This window comes from Thalia democratica, chromosome 1 (assembly GCF_965202585.1).
Source record: "Thalia democratica chromosome 1, ktThaDemo2.hap1.1, whole genome shotgun sequence".
In the NCBI taxonomy this organism is placed as follows: domain Eukaryota; kingdom Metazoa; phylum Chordata; class Thaliacea; order Salpida; family Salpidae; genus Thalia; species Thalia democratica.
Genome location: NC_139165.1, coordinates 46,644,580 through 46,664,473, shown reverse-complemented (window position 1 = coordinate 46,664,473; position 19,894 = coordinate 46,644,580). Strand labels below are relative to the sequence as shown.

The window sequence follows — 19,894 nt, the reverse complement described above, 5'->3', positions numbered from 1 at the left end:
ATGTTTAAAAAGTGGTGTATACAATTTTTTTTCGAAATCAGTGTTTAACCAAATTGCTCAAAGATATAACCTAGTGTTTGCAAATAATTTTACTTTTGTTTTCGTACGTAAATGTAAAAAAAGCTTGCATATACAAAAACTTGATTTATTTACAAGAAAATATCGGAAAAAAGTATGTGTGTTATTACAACTTTACTTATAGTAAAACTGGTTAAGTTGTAACTAAAGTTGTTAAACATTAATACACTGCACGAAGTATAAAAGTTTGTATTAAATTTCGAATTATAAACCATACTTTGAATTTTTTTTTTGTTACACTTGTTTTTTCTTACTTTTTTGTGTTTCTTGTATTTAATTTGAAGGTTTTTTCTTTTGTTTTCCGTTTTAGACGGTAGAAAGTTTAAATATTTAACTATTTTACAGATCATTGTCACCAAGCTAAAAATGTACGACCTTATGTGTTTGGTGTTTTACTCTGTACACAGTGTGCCTTAAACTGTCGATATAAACTTATAAAACTATGTTTTATTGCGAGTAATATATTAAACTTGACTAAAATCATTCAGTTTTAAACGTTTTTAAGTTATATGATACAGCATTATTAATGAAAAATTATTTGCAAAATTAAAGTTTTAATTACAATAAATAGACATAAATATTTAGTAAAAGTATTTAAATTCAAAGCTCCGAGGTTTTTTATTTCTGCTTGTTAATTATTATTTAATACTTAAATGTTTGCTATTTTTGATAATAGATCTAACTTTTTCTGAAACAAGTTTACTGCAGTTGTATATCACTTTTTAACATTCTGTAAAGTTTAATTTTTTCAAGTTAAATTCTCACAATATTTTTCATTACAGCCATGGTTCTAACCAGTTTATTTATAATTTAAATCTGAAATTTGTTATGCAATGTCCTAATCTACTTATAATATTTTTCCTCTCAATGTTAGTAAAATTGAAATAATTAAGAAAAAATATTTCTTTATAAAAAAAGAAAATTTTGATAGATAGAAAAGTTGTAATTTTTGAAGTAGATAGCTCATCCTGAAAAAAATATCGTTTTACTTTAAAGATTAAAATTTTTAAAACTATCCAACTGATTGAAGTTTATAAAAACCATTAGTTAAGATTATGTAGAGCTTTTTATAGTTCGCTATATTAGTAATATTGATTTTACTACTATTTCAAGGACTAAATGCTCATTAATTAGACTGAAGGAGTGTATGTAAAATATGCACGTATAAATTTTTCTTATTTTGACAACCGATAATTAAAAACTCTAGAAATAAATTCAGCTCAATTGCCTTCTAACAAAACTAGTGTCGTTGCAAAACGATTAGTATTTAAAAGTACTAAAAAACTAAAGCTAAAAATACTGTGTAACAGAGATGTATGTTAAATAATAAGTGGAGTAAACGTTCTAAGAAAATTATGTCCAACAAAAAAGCAAACGAAATAGTAGATTATCAAAAAAAAAGCGTTTTATAATTAATGTACAAAAACAAATATATACTTTGAGTTTAACAATTATTGGATTAAATTAATTTTTTGGTGAATAAAAATGTTTTTATATTTTATACTAACTCTGAAACGTGATTATAAGTTTAAAAGTCATACTTTACTTGTTATTTTTTATAAAAGTATTCAGTGTTGTAAGTAAAACTGTTTTATGAAAATTAAACTTACTTTAAACTTGAATCGTATAAATATATATAACTTGTTTATAGATTAAACTTTTATAAAATCCAAATCAATTTTATTCTAAACACGCTTTTTATAACTAAAATAAAATGCATTATAATTTCTTTAAAAATAAAAACAATAAAAAATGTCAAGATTAATGAATAAGTTAATTTGTTTAAACCAAAAAATAAGTATAGAGAACTTTATTTAGTTAGGTTTAAGTTATCAAGTTTTATATATTTAACTTACATAACTTTTATTACACATATTAACTTTGTCTTAATATTAAAATTTAATTTGTTTAGTTTTTTAAGTAAAAATTCTGAGTAATTTTTTTAATAGTTAAATTGTTTAAATGCTATTTTCCATGACTATTCCATACCTATTTAGATTTATTTAAGCACTGACGAGGTCTTTAACCAAAACTTAGTTTGTAGATTAAATTCTTGAAAGAATAAATTCATTATTTCTCCTCCAGTAGTTGAGATTTCTTTATTTGTTTTCTTAAAACCAAAACTTAAAATATAACTTTTATTACTGTAATTTATACTAAGCATAAAACCTTTTTGAGACGCATAAACAAATCTAAAATATGAAGTTAGTACTTATTTAACCTAACACGTAAGCAAAATCTTGTGACTATCTAAAATAAAATTAGATAAAAATTGTGTAAAAAAAAAGCTAAAAATAGTATATTGAGTAACAGTGTTGTAGTAGATTATATAAAATACTTAACAATTAATACTTTTATTTTGGACTTACTTTAGATAAACATATTTTAGCGTCTAACTTTTTATTTGGTCTTTTATTTAAAAAATTTGAACTATTAATGACAAGAAAAAGAAATTTTTAATTACTTTAAATAATTTTGAACTTTAATAAAATTACTTTGTGAAAGCCAAAACCTTATGCATCTGTACTTGTAAAAGTACTAAGTATTCATTATTTTATTTGTATAAATACAAGCACAGTAAAAAATTAAAAAAAATGTAATACAAGAACAACGTACACAAAATATTAAGTATAAGCAACAAAGCTTTGTTAATGTTTAAGTTTGAGCATTTGTTAAATACTTGATTTGTGTACTAGGAAACTTATTCGACTAATGATTTTGTGAAGATGAGTATGAATTGCATAGAAAAAAGCACGTAATCACAGCAAAAAATGTATTACAGTAGCATAACAAATGAAGAGTTTTAGTCTTGAAAATAAGTAGATAATAACAACATAACTTTTAACTGTTGTACTAACTTTGAACTTAATAAAACACCAAGTTTAAACACCAATACTACTTTACATACTTAATTATATTTAAAGTAAGCTTAAAATAGTTTTTTTTTTATAATTTTAATATTTTAATATGCTAAAAAATCTTAGCTTTGCCTTCTTCAAAATTCAGCCCCAAGCCCGCTGATTCCTTCGATATTTCTGTTTTCCTCACAATTAAAAGTTTCGCATGTCACGACTCTACGTCCTCGGCTCAATGATGTTGGACATTTTATTCAGCCTTTTCTGATCAGTGATCACTTTGATGTCGCCCACGTGACTTTTAATTTTTTCTGTAATGTCCTCTACATCGAACTCAAACTCTAAAGTGTGGTTTTTATACATAGCTTGAAAAAGACTGTTTATTCTAAAAAAACGATAAAAGTTTGTTGTTAAAAATGTTTTATTTGTAATTAAATAATTTTTGAATTGTATAAGAGTTAGTCAAACTAAAAAGATATAAAATCAAGTTTCACAAATTAACTCACCTAAATCATCGAGTTCTATTTGACTGGCCTTTACAACCGTTTGTGACAACTTATGCTGCAAAAATGTAAATTTTTGAGTTTCAATAGTTTTAAGATTTTAATATAGTTTTCAAAGCAAACTTGTATTGTTTAATAATTAAATAAATAAAAACACTAGACTCGTATTGCTAAAAACAATATGTTTTAAATTAGTTAAGTTGTTTATATATGAGAAAAGTGCACAGTTTTGTTAAAAATAACCAAACGTAAAACAAAATATAATAAATTCTGATAATTCTAAGGTATTATTTGCTTTTAAATAAAACACTATCTTTATATTTAATTTACATTAATAATAAATAGTTAAAATTGACACTGTTGCCAAGTATTTTTGCCATCCTTGTTCAATTGAAAATTTAAAAACTAAATCTGATAAAACTTCAATAAAAAACTACCATTTTTTCAAAATCGAGCATATCGTTTTTCCAGGAGTCATTGCCCTCATGCTGGAAAGTGAGGTCTTTCATCTTGAGTGGGAAATACGGGATAATTGCACCTTCTAGTGTTTGCTCGTAACTACGATAAGCTCGGTGGTTTCTTGACGGATCCTTGATTATTTTTTTTTTCATTATAAAACAAACTATAACCAATTTTAGATAATGCCAATTAAAATATACTCGTTACTTACAGTTGTGATATTAAAAACAAAAATTTCTTTTGGATAAAAACTATACTTATTGTATTTCTTTACCCCTTTTTCATACACATAATATGGTATGCTAGACTTTATAAAATAAAAAAGCCTACCAGCAGCTTTTCCGTTTCAGACAACATGTTCTTGTACTTGACAGGCAACTTGGTCCAAGTTTCTCTCATCCTAGTCACCGATTGGTTACAAACTCCTATTATCAGTGCCAGGAACGAATTGAGACATTGATGCTTTTTTAACCTAAAATGCATTAATGTTGTTTAAAACAAATTTTTATAACTAATACTTTGCATAGAAGTCTGTCTTGTTTACATTGTTATGGTTTTTCTTGTATTTTGCTAACTCCAATATTTTTGTAAATTACTTAATCTAATAGGCGTAAAAGTCAGCGTACTGCTAATTGTAAAAAGCAGTAATACTTTCACGAATTATATACTGTACGTTTATTATAAATCGTTTCTTTACATATGTCAACTAACACATAAGCGATTTTGATAAATTTTCTTATCAAGGAAGCGCGAAGATGGACGTTCTTGCAGGAGCAGATGAGCGTCGGGGGCCAATAGGCGAGTTGGTCGAACCTTCGCGCCAACTTGTTGTGATTTGAAATTGTTTCGTTGTACTTGTGAGGACCGAATATTTTCAAAATGTACTCTAGCTGTAAATTTTTTTTAGTTTTTATAAGATATGATTTATTTATGATGTCATGATTTAACCAATACAAAACTCATATTAGAGAAAACCTTTTGGGTGTCTTTTGAAACAGCATTGTTGCTATTTAAAAAATCAAAATACTTCTATAAAACTTTAAGCATTAAGAACTACTACTGTATGAATATAGTATTAAAAACTAAAAAAAAAAATAGCTGATATGAAAATTTGTGATATAATTTTTCAAATATCATAATTTAAATATACAAGTTTACATATAGCTGCTTTTCGTTTAACACAGGTTAAAGTTTTTGTGCAAACTATATATATTTATAAATATATGCAAACTTACTTTTAGATTTAAAACGTCAGCAGTAACAAAATAAAAAGATTTACTTAATATGAAATTTTAATTTATTGATAGAACTGTTTATATTACGTTAAAAGTAACACCTAAAACTTTGCACCCGAATGCTCAAAAAGAGTTAGTTAAGTTAGTTCATAATTCAAATTTATTTTTAAAGTAGCTTATTGTTATTTGATATAACTTCAACAAACTGGGTGGGTGTTGTTGAGAAGTTGAACGTCATCAAAAGTTATTGCGTATGCTATTTCCTGGGACGGTAGATCTAAAAAGTCGTCGATAAATTCTTCTGTGAGAGGCTCGTAGTGTTCAATATGCGATCTTTTCTACAATTTTATTATTTGTTGTTACTGAAATGTGGGTATAACAAACTTTTTTTTATTAAAAGAAGTATGTTTCAATTACAACCTATAGTATATTATTGCAAGTTCCTAACTGTACTTAACGACATACCGTTTCTTTTTCGGTTCCAAGATATAACCTACTGTTAGTTGAAAGACTTGTTGGAACCGAACTTGTTTTTGTAGGTATACTGGATAACTCTGTAGTTTTTTTTTATTAGTATATTAATTTAACATAAGACTTTTTAAACAGTTGTTTAAATTAAGTAGGTTTTAATAAACTCTTTCAAAGGAAAGATAAATTAATAGTCAATAGGTAGAACAGAAACTAAAGCTACTTTTAGTTTTTTTTCAAAATTTTTTAAAAATATGTTACTAGTTTGAGTCTAAACTTACTTGATATAATAAATATTTGTAAACTTAAAACAATAAAAACTTTAAGTTTAGTCATTAATAAAATTAAAACCTCCATTTTCTTTCCATTCATATAAATAATAGTTTTCTTTTTTATTCAACCTCAGCTTTCTTATGGCTATTTTAACTATTTCGGGTACCTGATTTTGTTATAAATAATATTTTATTAATAACTTTCCTATTTTATCAAAAACAAAACAGATAACGCATCAAAAATAAATAATGAATAAAACAATACTTTCATATATCTGCTACAAGCTTTTGTTTGTTTTGGTTAACATTCACATAAAATTAGTAAGATACTTATAGACAATATAAAAATCAACCTGTAAACTTAAAGAAGTTTTAATGATAACGGATGTCATGTCGTTAATGTGGATCTCCATAGATACTTCATTGTGTTTCATCAGAGGCTTTCCAGCAGTAGGAACCAAAGACATCGGAGTTGATCTGTATAAAAGTGTCGACTTTAAATTGAGTATTGAAAAAACTGTTTTCTATTAAAAATAAACTGTTTTCAAACTGTTTTCTTTTAGGATTTTACTGATCTCGGTTTTATACTGCATTTAACAGTTTACAAAGTTATTAACTAAAAACTCTACTAAATGTTCTATTTTATCATAAAATACATAAACTATAAACAGTTTTAGCGGTTTGCATATACAGAAACTGACTGAAACCAAAGTTGCTTGAAATCTTCTGATAGCTGCTTATACTTCTCATCTTTTGATACATCATTGAGTATTGCATCCTCGAGTGCCTAAAAATAAGATATTCTAATTATTTTTAAACATTTTTATTTAGCTTTATAAATTGAAAAAAATACTCTTTCGAAGGCATTTTTGATAGTAATATGTTTATGTCGGCAAACTGACGTGTAAAAATGACGAATCGAACATCCTTTCAACGAAGTAGTCGGTGTGAATGTGGCTCCACCTAACGACAAAATAAACGACTCTCCTCTTTATGTCCTGGTCTTCATCTGGAAATTTTCGCGTGTACAGTTCCATCAGGCAGTCGCACAGCTTTTTGGTCGTCATAAAAGTCAGGTACGTCAGAATGAAATCTTCGATGTCAGGATCCCCACATATCCACAAGGGAGTGTTTCTTATTATGTATTCCAAAATCTTTTCTGGCTTGCCTTCATAGTTAATTTCAAACTTAGTATGATAAGAAAAATAACATTTAAGTTTATCATAAATTTTATTTAAGTATAAAAACAAAAAATATTCAATATCGAATCTTCTGTAACAACAAGTCATTTAAAAAAAAAGTACTTAAAATTTAAGTTTTTTATACACAAAAGTTATACAAACTACAATATTTATAATTTAGTAACATATTCTGCTATACTTTTACAAAAAAGTTATTGTTTTTGGTCTCAAAGTACCTTGCCTGTTTTGTATTGATTATTACAAACTAACAAACCTAAAGAAATAGTGTACCCTTTCTCTCCAGTAACTTGCTGAAGTTCAACTTCTTTTCCCAATGTTGACGAACTCTCGACTCTACTTGCTGTCTTTTGGAAAATCAAAACAGTTTCATTGTTTTCTTTTAACGATATTGTGTTTTCTTCGAAGTCCTAGTAATTTTAATAGAAATACTGTTACTTTAACAAAATAAATGGCAGATCAATTTTTTAAAGATAGTCTTAAAGCTTACATTCTAGTTTTATATTATAATAAATTGTAGCAAACTTAAAAATACTTCTAAATAGCTCCGAACCTACAAAAATAAAATGTTATTAAATTAACAAACTTTTACAATTCTCGCATAATCGTCTTTGTTTATTCTGATCAGCTGACTGTCTGGCAATTGTGACGTAACAGTAGCTGCTCTCTTAGTACCATTTACAAGGGCAAGTCGGCCAAACTCCTCCCCCTCGCTATACGAGCACACTACCTAGTACATTTAAAAATATTTTATAATATTATGGATTTTTTAATGATTTCAAAAAAATTGACTACATACATTTAAGTTCTGTATCCTTATAATTTAAATAAAAATTTTCAATAATTATTTTAAAAAACTATAAAAGTTGCTTTCAAGATTTTTACATTCCAATTACAAAACAAACATAATTCAATTGAATATAAAACATACGAAGATTATTATGAATGTTAAAAACATTTAAAACGTTTATGATTATAAGTTTAAAAAATTCGATAATGCTAACTTGAAAAATAATCAAATTGTATCTTTTATAGAAATATTGAGTTTTTAAAATATAATTAAAATCTAACAAACCATATCATCTACAGAAACTTGAAACTTGCCGTTAAGGACAATATACCAGCAAGTACCTGCGTCTCCTTGCTTGAAAACTGTTTGTAAATTTTATATTTCTATACAAAGACTATATGGATTCTTCAAGAAGTGTAATACTTATATGTCTTATAAGTTATAAGAGCTATAAAATATGCTCCTAAGGTTGTTTTAATCGCAAGATTTTTTTTTCTTAACACTAAGTAGTTTATTTACTATATAATGATATGCATACAAAAATACTTATACGCAGGGTTATAAACTATAAGAAGCTGTCAGGCCATATATATATATTTTTTAAACGTTTAAATTGACTCAGTTTTGTAAAACAACATCACTTGCTTTCAATTCTAAAATTTTTAACATGAAAAAACAAATGTATACTTACCAGTTGAATTGCTGTGTTCAAAAACTTCTATTTGAGCCACTCGTGCTAATTCTTTTTTTATCTAAAATTTTAATAAAATTTAAGAAAAATTTAATAAAAATTTAATAAAAATATAAGCTCAATAAAGTTTTTTTGATTTACTTATTTTAAATTAACGTAAAAATTACTCAATAAAAGCTGAAAAAGTAAAAAACACATAACTTAGTTTAAAATATTAAAATGTTGTTATATGTTTTGGTATCAATTATTACTAACAGAGTTATTTAATAAAGCAAGTGCCTTCATATCGCATATTTCCTCATATATTTTTTGCAAATCTTCAATAGTTCTGCTTTTAGGTCTGTAACATAACATTAATTCATTTTTAAACACAATTTTCATAACTTAAAATTAATTTTATAAATTTCACTTTAATTTAATATAAGTATTAACTGAGAAAGTTGTTTTAAACTTCCACAGTCTATTATTATCTTGTTTTCAAACTAGAATACTTATAAAACTAAAATAAGAAGCTTTTGGAAAAAGTTTTAATTTTTTTAGTAATAATGAAACCGATAATGTCATCAAATATAAACATTTTAAACACAAAGTTGTGAAACAAGTAAAAACAATTGAGGTATGTATATTTTTTGTTACGTTTAGTTCAAATTATTTTCTCTTACACACGTTTTTCTCAGCACAGCTCTCACTAGAGCGTCAGGCGCCTCAGCACGGAGGAAATCGAAAGCTTCCATTTCGTTCTTCTTCACTTGCGAGATCATCACTCCCGAAGTGGACTCGACTAACTCCAAACACTGTTTTTATAATGCTCTCTACTATAAATATTGTTTATTGAACAAAAAAAAAATCGCTTAAAAATTTGGTCAAAGGACCTGGAGTACGAAAAAACCTTTCGGTTATCGAGTCATACACTAGGATACAGTTTAATGTCATGTCTAGAACTAGCAATATATTTGAATTAAAGTAAATAATCAAATTTTTTAATGATAAATTAAATAGTATTTTGGTACGCAAACGTACATGTAAAAAAAGTTTTTTTAAATGTATAGAGACAATTTAAAATTTACATTTCTATTGTTATTGGAATCATAAGCTAGTAACTTAAATACTTTAGTTCAACAAAAAATTACTTAATAGAGCTAGCGCTAAAAGTAGTGTATGTGTGTATAACTATTTTGACGTAGTATAAACAGTTGTTATGTTTTTATTGTGCATTGTTAACTAACCTTGTCAGACTGAATAGCAGCTCTACTTTTGTAATCTTTTGTCACTTCAGAACTGAATTTATACTTTGTCAAATCTTCGACAAATTCAAAATTGTTTTCACCTGTTATACAACACTTTTTAAGTTGAAAAATAAATTATAAAACAGTGCTTATATGTTGTTATACTTAGTTTTCTTACAAAAAGGACCCTATGTATATATAAATTATTTTTACAAAATTAAAACGACGTAACCTTGGGATACAGTTTGTTTTCGACTAAACCAATCTTTACACTCTTATAATTTCTTTATTAAATATGCCTTAAACTCAATGTTTATAAACTTACACTGATAACAAAGTTTATTACTTTTAAGAGATTTACAATAACTATATTTGTATGCAAACTGCAAACATACTGCTGATCAGAAGGTCTTTTTCAACAAGCAACTGCCACATTCCAACTGTTATTTCTTTTTCGTGATCTTCGTTCACGTTAATCATGCAGTCTTGATGCACGAATCGAACACATTGAAGCAGCCAATTTACCAACACTTGGCCCGATACTGTGCGTTTTTGTTACCGTTATGGTAAGTTTGAGTTGGTTTTTAAGTTTGTACATTGGACGTTGAAATGCAACAAGTTGTTATTTAAAAAATGATTTTTATTTTCATGATTTGTTTTTTATAAATAGTTTTTAAAGATAATTTTTCACAGCTCATTTGAAAGTTTCAATGTGTTTTAGACCTCTGTGTAAAAAAATCATTGCTGAATCTTTTAGAAAATATTCTATTTTTTAATTATAGTTTAAGAAAACGAAATAAGTGTTAATACTAAGAACAGCAATTATAAAATACATATGACTTCTGTTAATAACTCTCTAATATAGGTAAATTTTATTAGTTTAAAAACAAAATTAGCTTAAAAACAAACCATTTTTACCAGTTTTTTCGAAAGTTGTCAATAAAGCACACTAGTGAGCATTGTGCAAAAAAAACTTATGTGCAAAGTTGTATTGTATCTTGATAAAAGTATTCCGTATTTTCATTTATTTAAAATATTGTTATTTTAATTATACCAAAACTTTAATTAAATTAATTTAAGCAACAGTAAAGTAACTTTGTCAAATTAGATTGCTTTAAAACAAAATATGAAAACGTTAATAGTTTATTTATATAAAAAAAATCTCACATGAAAAAACTAAGGTGAAACTACGCAACACTGTTTGTAATATTGATTTTAATTTGTGATTAAAACTATCAGCTAAATTCTGATCTAAAGTAATAGATCGCATTAGGTCTACTTTAAAAAAGAATGAATAAAAAAAGTTAATTATTTTTGTATCAATAAAATTTTTTTTAGTGAAGTTTGTAATTTATGTAAGTAAATAAAATACAAGTTTATTTCTTGTAGGATAAACTAGTAATATTTAAAATAACTTATACAATAAATAAAAATTACGTTGCAACACTTTTAAATTACGTAAGCTTGCAAAATTATAACTCAGCTAAAGAACTTTTTGCTATTTTTAGAATTTTTCACTAAATTACTAACAGAAAAAAATAAATACAAAACTTTACAGTATATTAATAAAAAAACAAAACACTTTTTTTTTTAATTTTTTGAATTTTATATACTACTAAAAGTTAAAATATAAAAAAAAACTTAAGCATTCTATCTAGTTTTATCTGTTTTAACTAGTAATAAATGTATATGATTTTTATTAAAAATACTTTGCAGTTCATCTTTTTGAATATTTTTTATTTTTCAAAGCATTATTTTATTTTGTGTTAAAAATTAGGTTGTATATTTGTTATAAAATAAATACTTTTATATAAAAAGCAAATGTTAAAAAATATTTATGTTTAAAGTTTTAACATTTTGTTAGTTAAGAAAAAGGTTATATAGGTTTGAAATGTTGCAAGGTCAGAAGTTTATGTTGCGAAAAGTTTTAATAATCAATAATTCCTTTCGGTGAGTCATGTTTTAAAAAATAAAATTACACAGTTAAAAAAATTCTAAGTTTACTAGTTTTACATCGAAAAATCATAAATAAAATGTTTACTAATTAGTAGGAACCAGTTAACGACATAATCAAACTAATATTCTTATACGACTTAACTTATCATGAACAATTTCTATTTAAACTTATTTTATGTAGCAGTATTTGAATACATATATTATATATAGCTAAATATTTAAAAGATAAATAGAAAGTGCTACTTTTCCAAATATTCAAATAAATATGCCATCAAAAAAAAATTCAAATGTACATTACAAATTAACATCTACAAATAAAAACTTAACAAAGGGTGTTATATTAAGGCTAGAATTAAGCTTCTAAATTTTTTCTATACAATTTATTTTACCATCTCTTGAATTTAATATTTACACTTTTATACAATTGTTTTTTTTTTTTCGTTTTTTGTAAAATTAAGCATAACATAAATAACTTAAAACTCAAAATCTACTTATAGGCTTTGTATGTATTTACTTGTTACAATAAGAAAAAGTTTACTGTAGTCAAAATGTACAACAGTTTTCCTAGAAGTTTAGATAATGTAAACTCGAGTTTTAAACCTTTATGAATATATATTTTATGTGCACGTCACCAGGCTTTTAAAGTGTCAGTCTTTTATTTTTGAAAGATCTAAAATAAGTAGCATGTATAAACAAGCTGTACTGTTATTGCTCTATATAAAAACTTTTGTTTTGATATGCAAATCTAATACTTTAGTAAATAAAAAATTTCGAGTAAAAAATAGTTTATTTACGTAAAAAAGATATTAGTTTAAACTTAAAGATTAAAGAAAAAAATTAAAAGCAAAAAAAAAGTAACAATAAGTTTAAGCACTTCATGCAAAGTGTACCTTTAGTTTAATAATTTAACCGAGGTTTATGTTTTATAATAAAAAAAAATTATGACATATCACTTATTCTTATAAAAAGCTGTTTTTTAACTTTCAGTAAGTAGAAATATTAATCAAATACAAAAAAACTCTTAAGATAAATTAAAATATGTAGCATGCTATTGCATTTTTACCTTTTTTAGAATTCATTATATTCTAAATCTATTTCACGTTTTAGAAATAATTATCATAATAAAAACTCAATAACTAATGATAAATGCATTTCAAAAACAATCCTATAAAATCTTTGTACTTTATAACTTACATATTTCCTTAAAATGTGTCATTATAAATAAATAATTATGAAAAAACCAAGCAAACTTGAAACTCACTCAGCTTCTTACAAACGCAAAGTGTGTCTGAATGCAGTTGGTCGGTTGTGCATGGTGAGTTCATGTGAAGTCTGTCAAACACAATTTTCGAAGCTTCAAGTAGTGACATGTTATCCTGATATTTTGTAACACAAACATTAATTTTTCAATCTAGAAAGTTTTAAGTAAAAATCACATATATTACAAAGATTTAGATTTGTAAAATTAATATAGTTAGTTTACATGCAGTGTTTTAATAGTTTACATAGAAAGCTAAAATTTAGGAAGATTTGAAGTTTTTTATAAAAAAGAAACTCAATAGTTTATTTTAATGAATATTTTATTGTACAACTCTAAAAGTAAAATACATTAAATTTAGAGTGCTTTCGTACATTATGGTTTAAAAAAAAAGTTTTATAAAACATACACTTATCACAAACCAATATCAAAAGTCTTTAACTTAAAAGTTATCAAAACTAAAATTATTTGATAAAAATATCTAGAAAACTACGAACAAAACTAATTTTAGTACTAAATTAAAATATACATAAAATGCTATATTTTTCAGTTTCAATAAAAGATAATCAAGGCTTATTTATTAGAGTGGAAAAAATATTAATTTTAAGTAAAGCTTGTATTTAAGTAAGACTTACTTTAGATTTCGAGTCAAGAAAATCAATAATCATCTCATTGTTATGTATGCTTCCAGCCTGTGATGTTAATAACCGTCACAAAAGTAGTTACTTTTTCTTAGTTTCATATGTTATTGAGTTATGTATTAGTCCAAGCTAAATCTTAATCTCAGTAATCTAGTAAAAATCAAATCATGTGACTAATTTCAAAATAATAAAGTTATGAAAACTAAACAATAACAATTATTTGACTAATAACCAGTTATTTTTAAGTGAGTTTAACAGTATTTTATCTAAAACTACATTTTACTAGTTATTAATTTAACAAGTGCTTGAATAATATATACACATTCTTTTACTTAGTTAATTTTAGCTGAAATGTAACTTTATCATTTACTTAGAAATACTTTTAGTAATAATTAATAAAAGCTATTAAGATTTTCACTTATCTGAGAGGCAACGCAAAAATAAAAGAACGGTAAATTTATAAGACAGTGTGAAATTTAGAATATACAACTGGACTCTAGGCTCTCTTTAAAAATTCTAGTTTTTAAATTACTGTTCAAAAGTTCTTTTTTATTAAACAAAAATAAATAAAATACACTATTTTCTGTTCCATTTGTTAACAAAAGCAAATATATCTCTTGAAAAAGAGCCTATAAAGTGAATATGACAACAAAAATGTACATGTTAATTATTTTCTGTAATATATTCAAGCTACTTGATAAAAAAATGTAGAACTTAATGTAAACAAACTTTTTAATAATGATAAAAATAATTAAACAAAATAAAGTTTAGTTTTATTTTTGAAAATAGTACCTTGAACAAGCTTAAAAATAAATTATCGGCTCAAACTACTTTAAATATAAGTAAACTATTGTATATAGTGTTTATCAAAAGCTAAATTTAGATCAAAAAAATACAAACAAACTTTTAACGTATGTGTTGGTGACTCGCTGTAGTTACTCGGAGATTTTGACAACCGATCAGAAGAATCAACTCTTAATCTTTCGGGAGAAACCAATTCTTGCTGGGGAAACATTTTCCTGATGTCAGGTTTGCTTCTCTGCGGGCTTCCTTCGTCGAGCGGATTTCTGGAGTGTCTGAGGCTTTCACTTCTTGATTCTGTTCGTTTTCTTCTTCTTAAAGTTCCGAAAAGTGTTCCGTACGACCTTACGTTTACCTGATAGTTTGATAGTTGTCAATGTATTAGGTTTTAGCTCAATAAATTGACCATGATTGTTTCAGAATTTTTTTTTAGTAGGTCGAGCACATACTATATAGATACTTTGATTATTTTTATATTATCAACAATAACGATAGTATTAAAGTCCCTTAAAAGAGCCCTATTGAAAAAAATAAGGTAAAGTGCAGGTTTTCTTAACTTAGCACATAGTAAAATTATCTCAAAGATAGCATAATGATTAAATTTATAGAAACATTATTACATGTAGTTAATAGACCTGTTTATTTTAGCTACATAAAAGTTGAAAAAAAAATAACGAAACAAATTAAAATGAATTTAAAATAAGAAGTTTTTGCCACGTTAAAAACATAAAAAACAAACACTAAAAGTTATTGCGTTCATGTTAAACATTTTATACTTTTTATAAGGCATTTTAGCATACATTTACTGGCAAACAAAATTAATTTGAAAAAGTATGATTACAAATTTAAAATCAAAATACTTTTGTAAAAGAACCAATAAAATAACGGCATGGAACATTCTGTTATTACTAAAAATAAGTTTGTTAAGGGTTTCTTTTGTAAATTTTTTAATATTAAGTTAAGAAGTTAAAATTAAACTTTTATAAATTATAAAATGAAAAAGTTAACTTGATGCTGTTTCTTTTTCCTTCGTAATCCAAAGCCCTTTATGATGTCATAATTAACGAAGAACTGGTTGGGATCCCCGTAGTTTTTTGTGTGACGAGGACTGATGAGATCTGATCTTGCGTTTCTTCTTCTGCTTCCTCTGGATCCGACCGAAGAAACAGATCCCAAACGCTCCAAAGACATCGTCTTCTTAATTGTAGATCTTTTGCTGCCACTGTTTTTTTTTTTTTGAAATTAAAATTATAACTTACATCAAGTAAATTTTTTAGCTAGTAATTTTTTTGTTATGCTAGATCGCAATATTTATTTTTCATAGTTAATTTTCCAAAATCAATAAGATAAAAAACAAGTAGTTCTAAAAGTTAAGTTTTTTTTTTTATTCCAGAGACCTTGTTTAAGAAATCAGAAATAATATTTACCGTATAGTGTAACGTTGAATAAAATAACAGTTGCTTCAAAGACAAGGCAAAGTTTAATTGTTTTTTTAACTGAATTGCAAGCACGTACAGCGCCGGTTAAAAACCGAAAGGTTTTTTCGTACACCTGGTTCTTGGACGATTTTTCAAAATCGCTTTTTTTGTCGTTCAATAAACGAACCTGTTGCAAGTGGTCAAGGTGCTGGAGCTATCCACCTCGTCATCAGTGGTCACGTGACGAGCGTCCCCCTCTGATTGGACGACAAACACTTCACGTGAGTTGGCGTATTTGTTCAATTTGCTGTCGCTCCTCGCCATGAAGCTCCTCGCGACGGAGAAGAACTTGCCCTTCTTCTTCGGTTTGGGCTGCGGCTTCTCGGTCGGCTCTTCTATTTCTATCACCTCGTCTTCGTTGATAGTTTGAACCTTTTGTTCAACTTAATTTTTATTGGTTTATATATACTGTATTTATTTAGTTATACACGTTTTCTAAACATCTTTCGCTATTTTTTCACCTCGTACTCGTTTATGGTTTGCACCTTTTGTGAAATACAATTTATATTGATCAATTTGTTGTATTTGTGTATTTAAAAAAAAATTCTAAGCGTCTATCGCATTTTTCCGGGAAATATAAAGGTTTTTAAATTTTTCTAAAAATAGAAACCTGGTCAGTATTGTTGTTGTTCCCGTTTCCAAGCAAAGTTTTAGTTTTTGGCTTTCTTCTTAGTGATAAGTTGCCCTCAGATCTTGAAAAAATGCTTGCTTTCTTCTTTTGGAACAGGTAGCCATTGTGCTCGTCTTGAAAGTCATCGGTGGTGTCTAAAACTTCTACACTTTTCTTGCTACTTACTACTTTTTGCTTCTGTTCGTTGCTTCTAGCCAACCATTCAATGTATTTTCTTAAATAAAAGTAAGTCTAGTGTTACAACTAGTAAAATGAAATTAAGTGTTACATCCTTATTCTTAAGCTGAATAAATACTTACGACTTAGTTTTCTATGTTGTAATGTAACTTTCTAACAAGTTATTATTAACGTCTACAATATTTATGTTGCATTTAAATTTTTTATTTGGGTATTTTTTACTTAATTATTTTAAAATAAAAACTAAAGATTAGATGTTGTATGACTCATAAATATCAAATGAATATAATGTTAACAACGTTTCAAAACTTTTAAAATATAACTATTTTTTTAAGTTTGAATGTCCTAAACAAAAAATAGAACAAAAACTTTCACTTTTGATTCTGTTTGACAACTAAGTACATATTACCATAACATAAAATTAACTCATAAAAAAACTAAAACAATTAGCTGTTACCTTATATTTAAGTTTTCGAAAGCTTCTACAAGTTTGCTTTTTAAAAAAGTTCCAAATACACTATTATTGTTTTTTCCGTGGTTTCTCATTTAAAGTATTTTGAGTACAGAACACTTTTTTTAACGCTTGTTTTAATACCTGTCAAGTGTGGTTGAGCCGCTACTTCTGTGCCCCGTGGATGTGTACATGTTTCTCATGGTGGCCGATTTTTTCAGTTTCGAAACTTGAATCTGCGACATGTTTTTCTCGATTTCCGAAAGTTGCAAATATTTCTGCACGGCTTTTGCTGCCCTGTTTGCCTTGTGTTGTGGGACTGTTCTGTTGTTTAAGTGTCGAAAGTAAATTTTATGATTTAATTGTTTTAACTTTACAAACCACATATTATTATAAACTATTTTTTCGTTAGTACTTGTTTATTAATTTAAACCAGGGACGTATCTTAAATATTCCTACATCGCTATGATTCAGTTAAATTATTTTAGTTTCTGATATTCTGTATTTAAAGTACTTTTGGTTATCTGTAACTAAAAAAGACATCATTAAAAACTAAAAAATTAGCTATTTTATAATAACAGAAATTACAATTTTATACAAAGTAAAAGTCTGAATTTTCGTTCAAGCTACGTCCTTGGTTTTAACAAAAAATTGAAATTTGCAAATAAATCCTTACCATGGTTCAACCTTATAAAAGTAGTTTTTCACTATATACAGCATAAAGCTTTTGTTAAACAGTAAAGATAACAAATATTTAAAAAAACTATTTATTAACAACAAAATTAGGCTACAGAAAACTGTTAAAATTATTTTCAATAGTTTTAGCTATTTTTAGCTTAAGTTTTTTTTTAATTTGGTAGTTAAATCAATATAAAAAATGTTTAAATAGACTATTTTTACTTACAAATATTTTTTGCAAATAAACTCAATAATGGTTTAAAGGTTTTAATAAGTTTTTGTTAACTATTCGAAATACTTTAAACTTTTAAACAGTTAAGAAGCTATTACAGCTAAAACTTTTGCTAAAACAGTGAGACAAACATCACTACGAGGTAAGTTATATCGAAACTTTTAAAATTGTAAGTTGTTGAAAAAATTAAATTTGTTTTTTTATATACAGTTTTAACAATAAATCAAACTTATATTTAAATTTATATAACTTTATATATAACTGATTTTAAATTTTTATCACGAGTAAAGTAATTTTGTTAAAAATTCAAATCTACAATACCTCAAAACTTAATTTTCTGATTAAATACCACAATAAAGCATTTACGAGTAATTTTAAACTTCCAAAAACCAACAGTTTAACCTTTTACGTTGTTGCTGCGCTCTAGAAAGTGTTCCAAGCTCCTCCAATCTGTCCCTGCTCATGGACAGGGCCGAACTCCTGTTCCTGAAGCTCTCCGAAGTCTTCATCACCTTCACCGGGGACTTCTTCCTGTGCATCTTCGCCGACTGGGCCTTGTTGTTGGCGTGCGACGCCTTCCAGTAGACCGGCGGCTTGGTCAGCGGCCCGTCGCTCCTGGCGTGCGGCCGCTTGACGACCGAGGGTGAGGACATGTCCGCGTATAGGTTGTCGTGGCAACTCGGGTTCATATCGGGCGCCGAGTTGTTCCTCTTGTCGGGCGTAATCGAGATGCTCTTAGGCCTCGTTGCTTGGTAACCGCCGTAACTTTTATGGGCCGACAAGCTGCTGGCCGAGGAGGAGACGGTCGTGGACCTCGTCGAGACGCCGTTCATGTCGGCGTAAACCTCCTGTTGTTCGTTTATGACGGCGTAGTCTTCTTCGTGCGTCGTCATTTTTGCAGCGGATCGGGCTGGAGAGAACTCGGCGTAGTCACTGTCGTCGTACTTGCTTGAAATCGTCATTTTTCTCGCCACGCGCTTGTGCGGGGAATTCACGCTGTTCTTGCGCATGACGACCGGTGACGCTTGATGGCGCCGGGGAGTGGCTTGCGACATGTCCGCGTAATCGTCCGAGTCTGAATCAAATCGCGGTTCGGGGTGATTTACAGTTTTTGCTTTACGCTCCAGGGTGGAAGGAGTCAGCTTCAGTTGAGGGGTCTCCCCCATATCCATGTAGTCTTCTTCTTCAAACATTATTTATTTTTTCGTTTGTTACTTATTTCATTTGTGTTTATAGAGTAATTCTGAAAACATACATTTGTCAAATATTTATAAATAATATGTATTCGACAATATAACACAGTAGATTTAAATACCAAAATTTTTTGCTTTGAAATTAAATACATTTTAAATATATTTTAAAACTTGTAAAAAAACATAAATTAGCATTAAGTAATCAAATTTTATAAAAAATAACAAAAAGATTATTTTATAAAAAATCAATAAAAATACCAGCAACGAACCTCAGACTTAAATGTTACTTAACTTATTTAGTTGTTAAATTTTACATGTTTTTTAAAGTTAAACTAGTAATTAAAAGTTTTACAAGAAGGTATAATGATAAAAACTCATCACATTTCACGTCATATCCTATGAAGTCATAGTACAACATTGCGACGTAAAATACCATTGTTGTGTTAAATTGTTGTAAGTGCATTGATAAAAATTTGATGTCGCAAAAATATCTTAAAATGATGAAGGAAAAATACTTTAAAATAATTCAATTAAAAAAACAAGCCAATTTGCGCTTAAAGTGCCTAAAGGTTTTACGTTAAAGTTTTAAACTTATATAAAAACTATTTGACTTAAACTTTAT

General features: G+C 26.9%; 1 protein-coding gene across 1 annotated transcript; it reads right to left on the bottom strand.

The window, feature by feature from the left end:
- Positions 1-3,152: 3,152 nt before the first annotated feature.
- On the bottom strand, positions 3,153-19,272 carry LOC145836623 (uncharacterized). The gene is made up of 27 exons (XM_082944413.1): positions 18,482-19,272; positions 17,314-17,493; positions 16,521-16,755; positions 16,038-16,282; positions 15,441-15,654; positions 14,536-14,787; positions 13,626-13,682; positions 12,994-13,108; positions 10,172-10,318; positions 9,777-9,877; positions 9,217-9,344; positions 8,806-8,890; positions 8,551-8,611; positions 8,145-8,221; positions 7,656-7,799; positions 7,326-7,479; positions 6,773-7,038; positions 6,572-6,657; positions 6,224-6,347; positions 5,950-6,037; positions 5,596-5,684; positions 5,337-5,468; positions 4,607-4,785; positions 4,226-4,367; positions 3,874-4,026; positions 3,440-3,494; positions 3,153-3,274 (listed from the first exon to the last, which is right to left on the bottom strand). Exons 1-27 carry the CDS (start codon positions 19,270-19,272, stop codon positions 3,153-3,155), a joined length of 4,422 nt encoding a protein of 1,473 aa, XP_082800539.1.
- Positions 19,273-19,894: the final 622 nt, after the last annotated feature.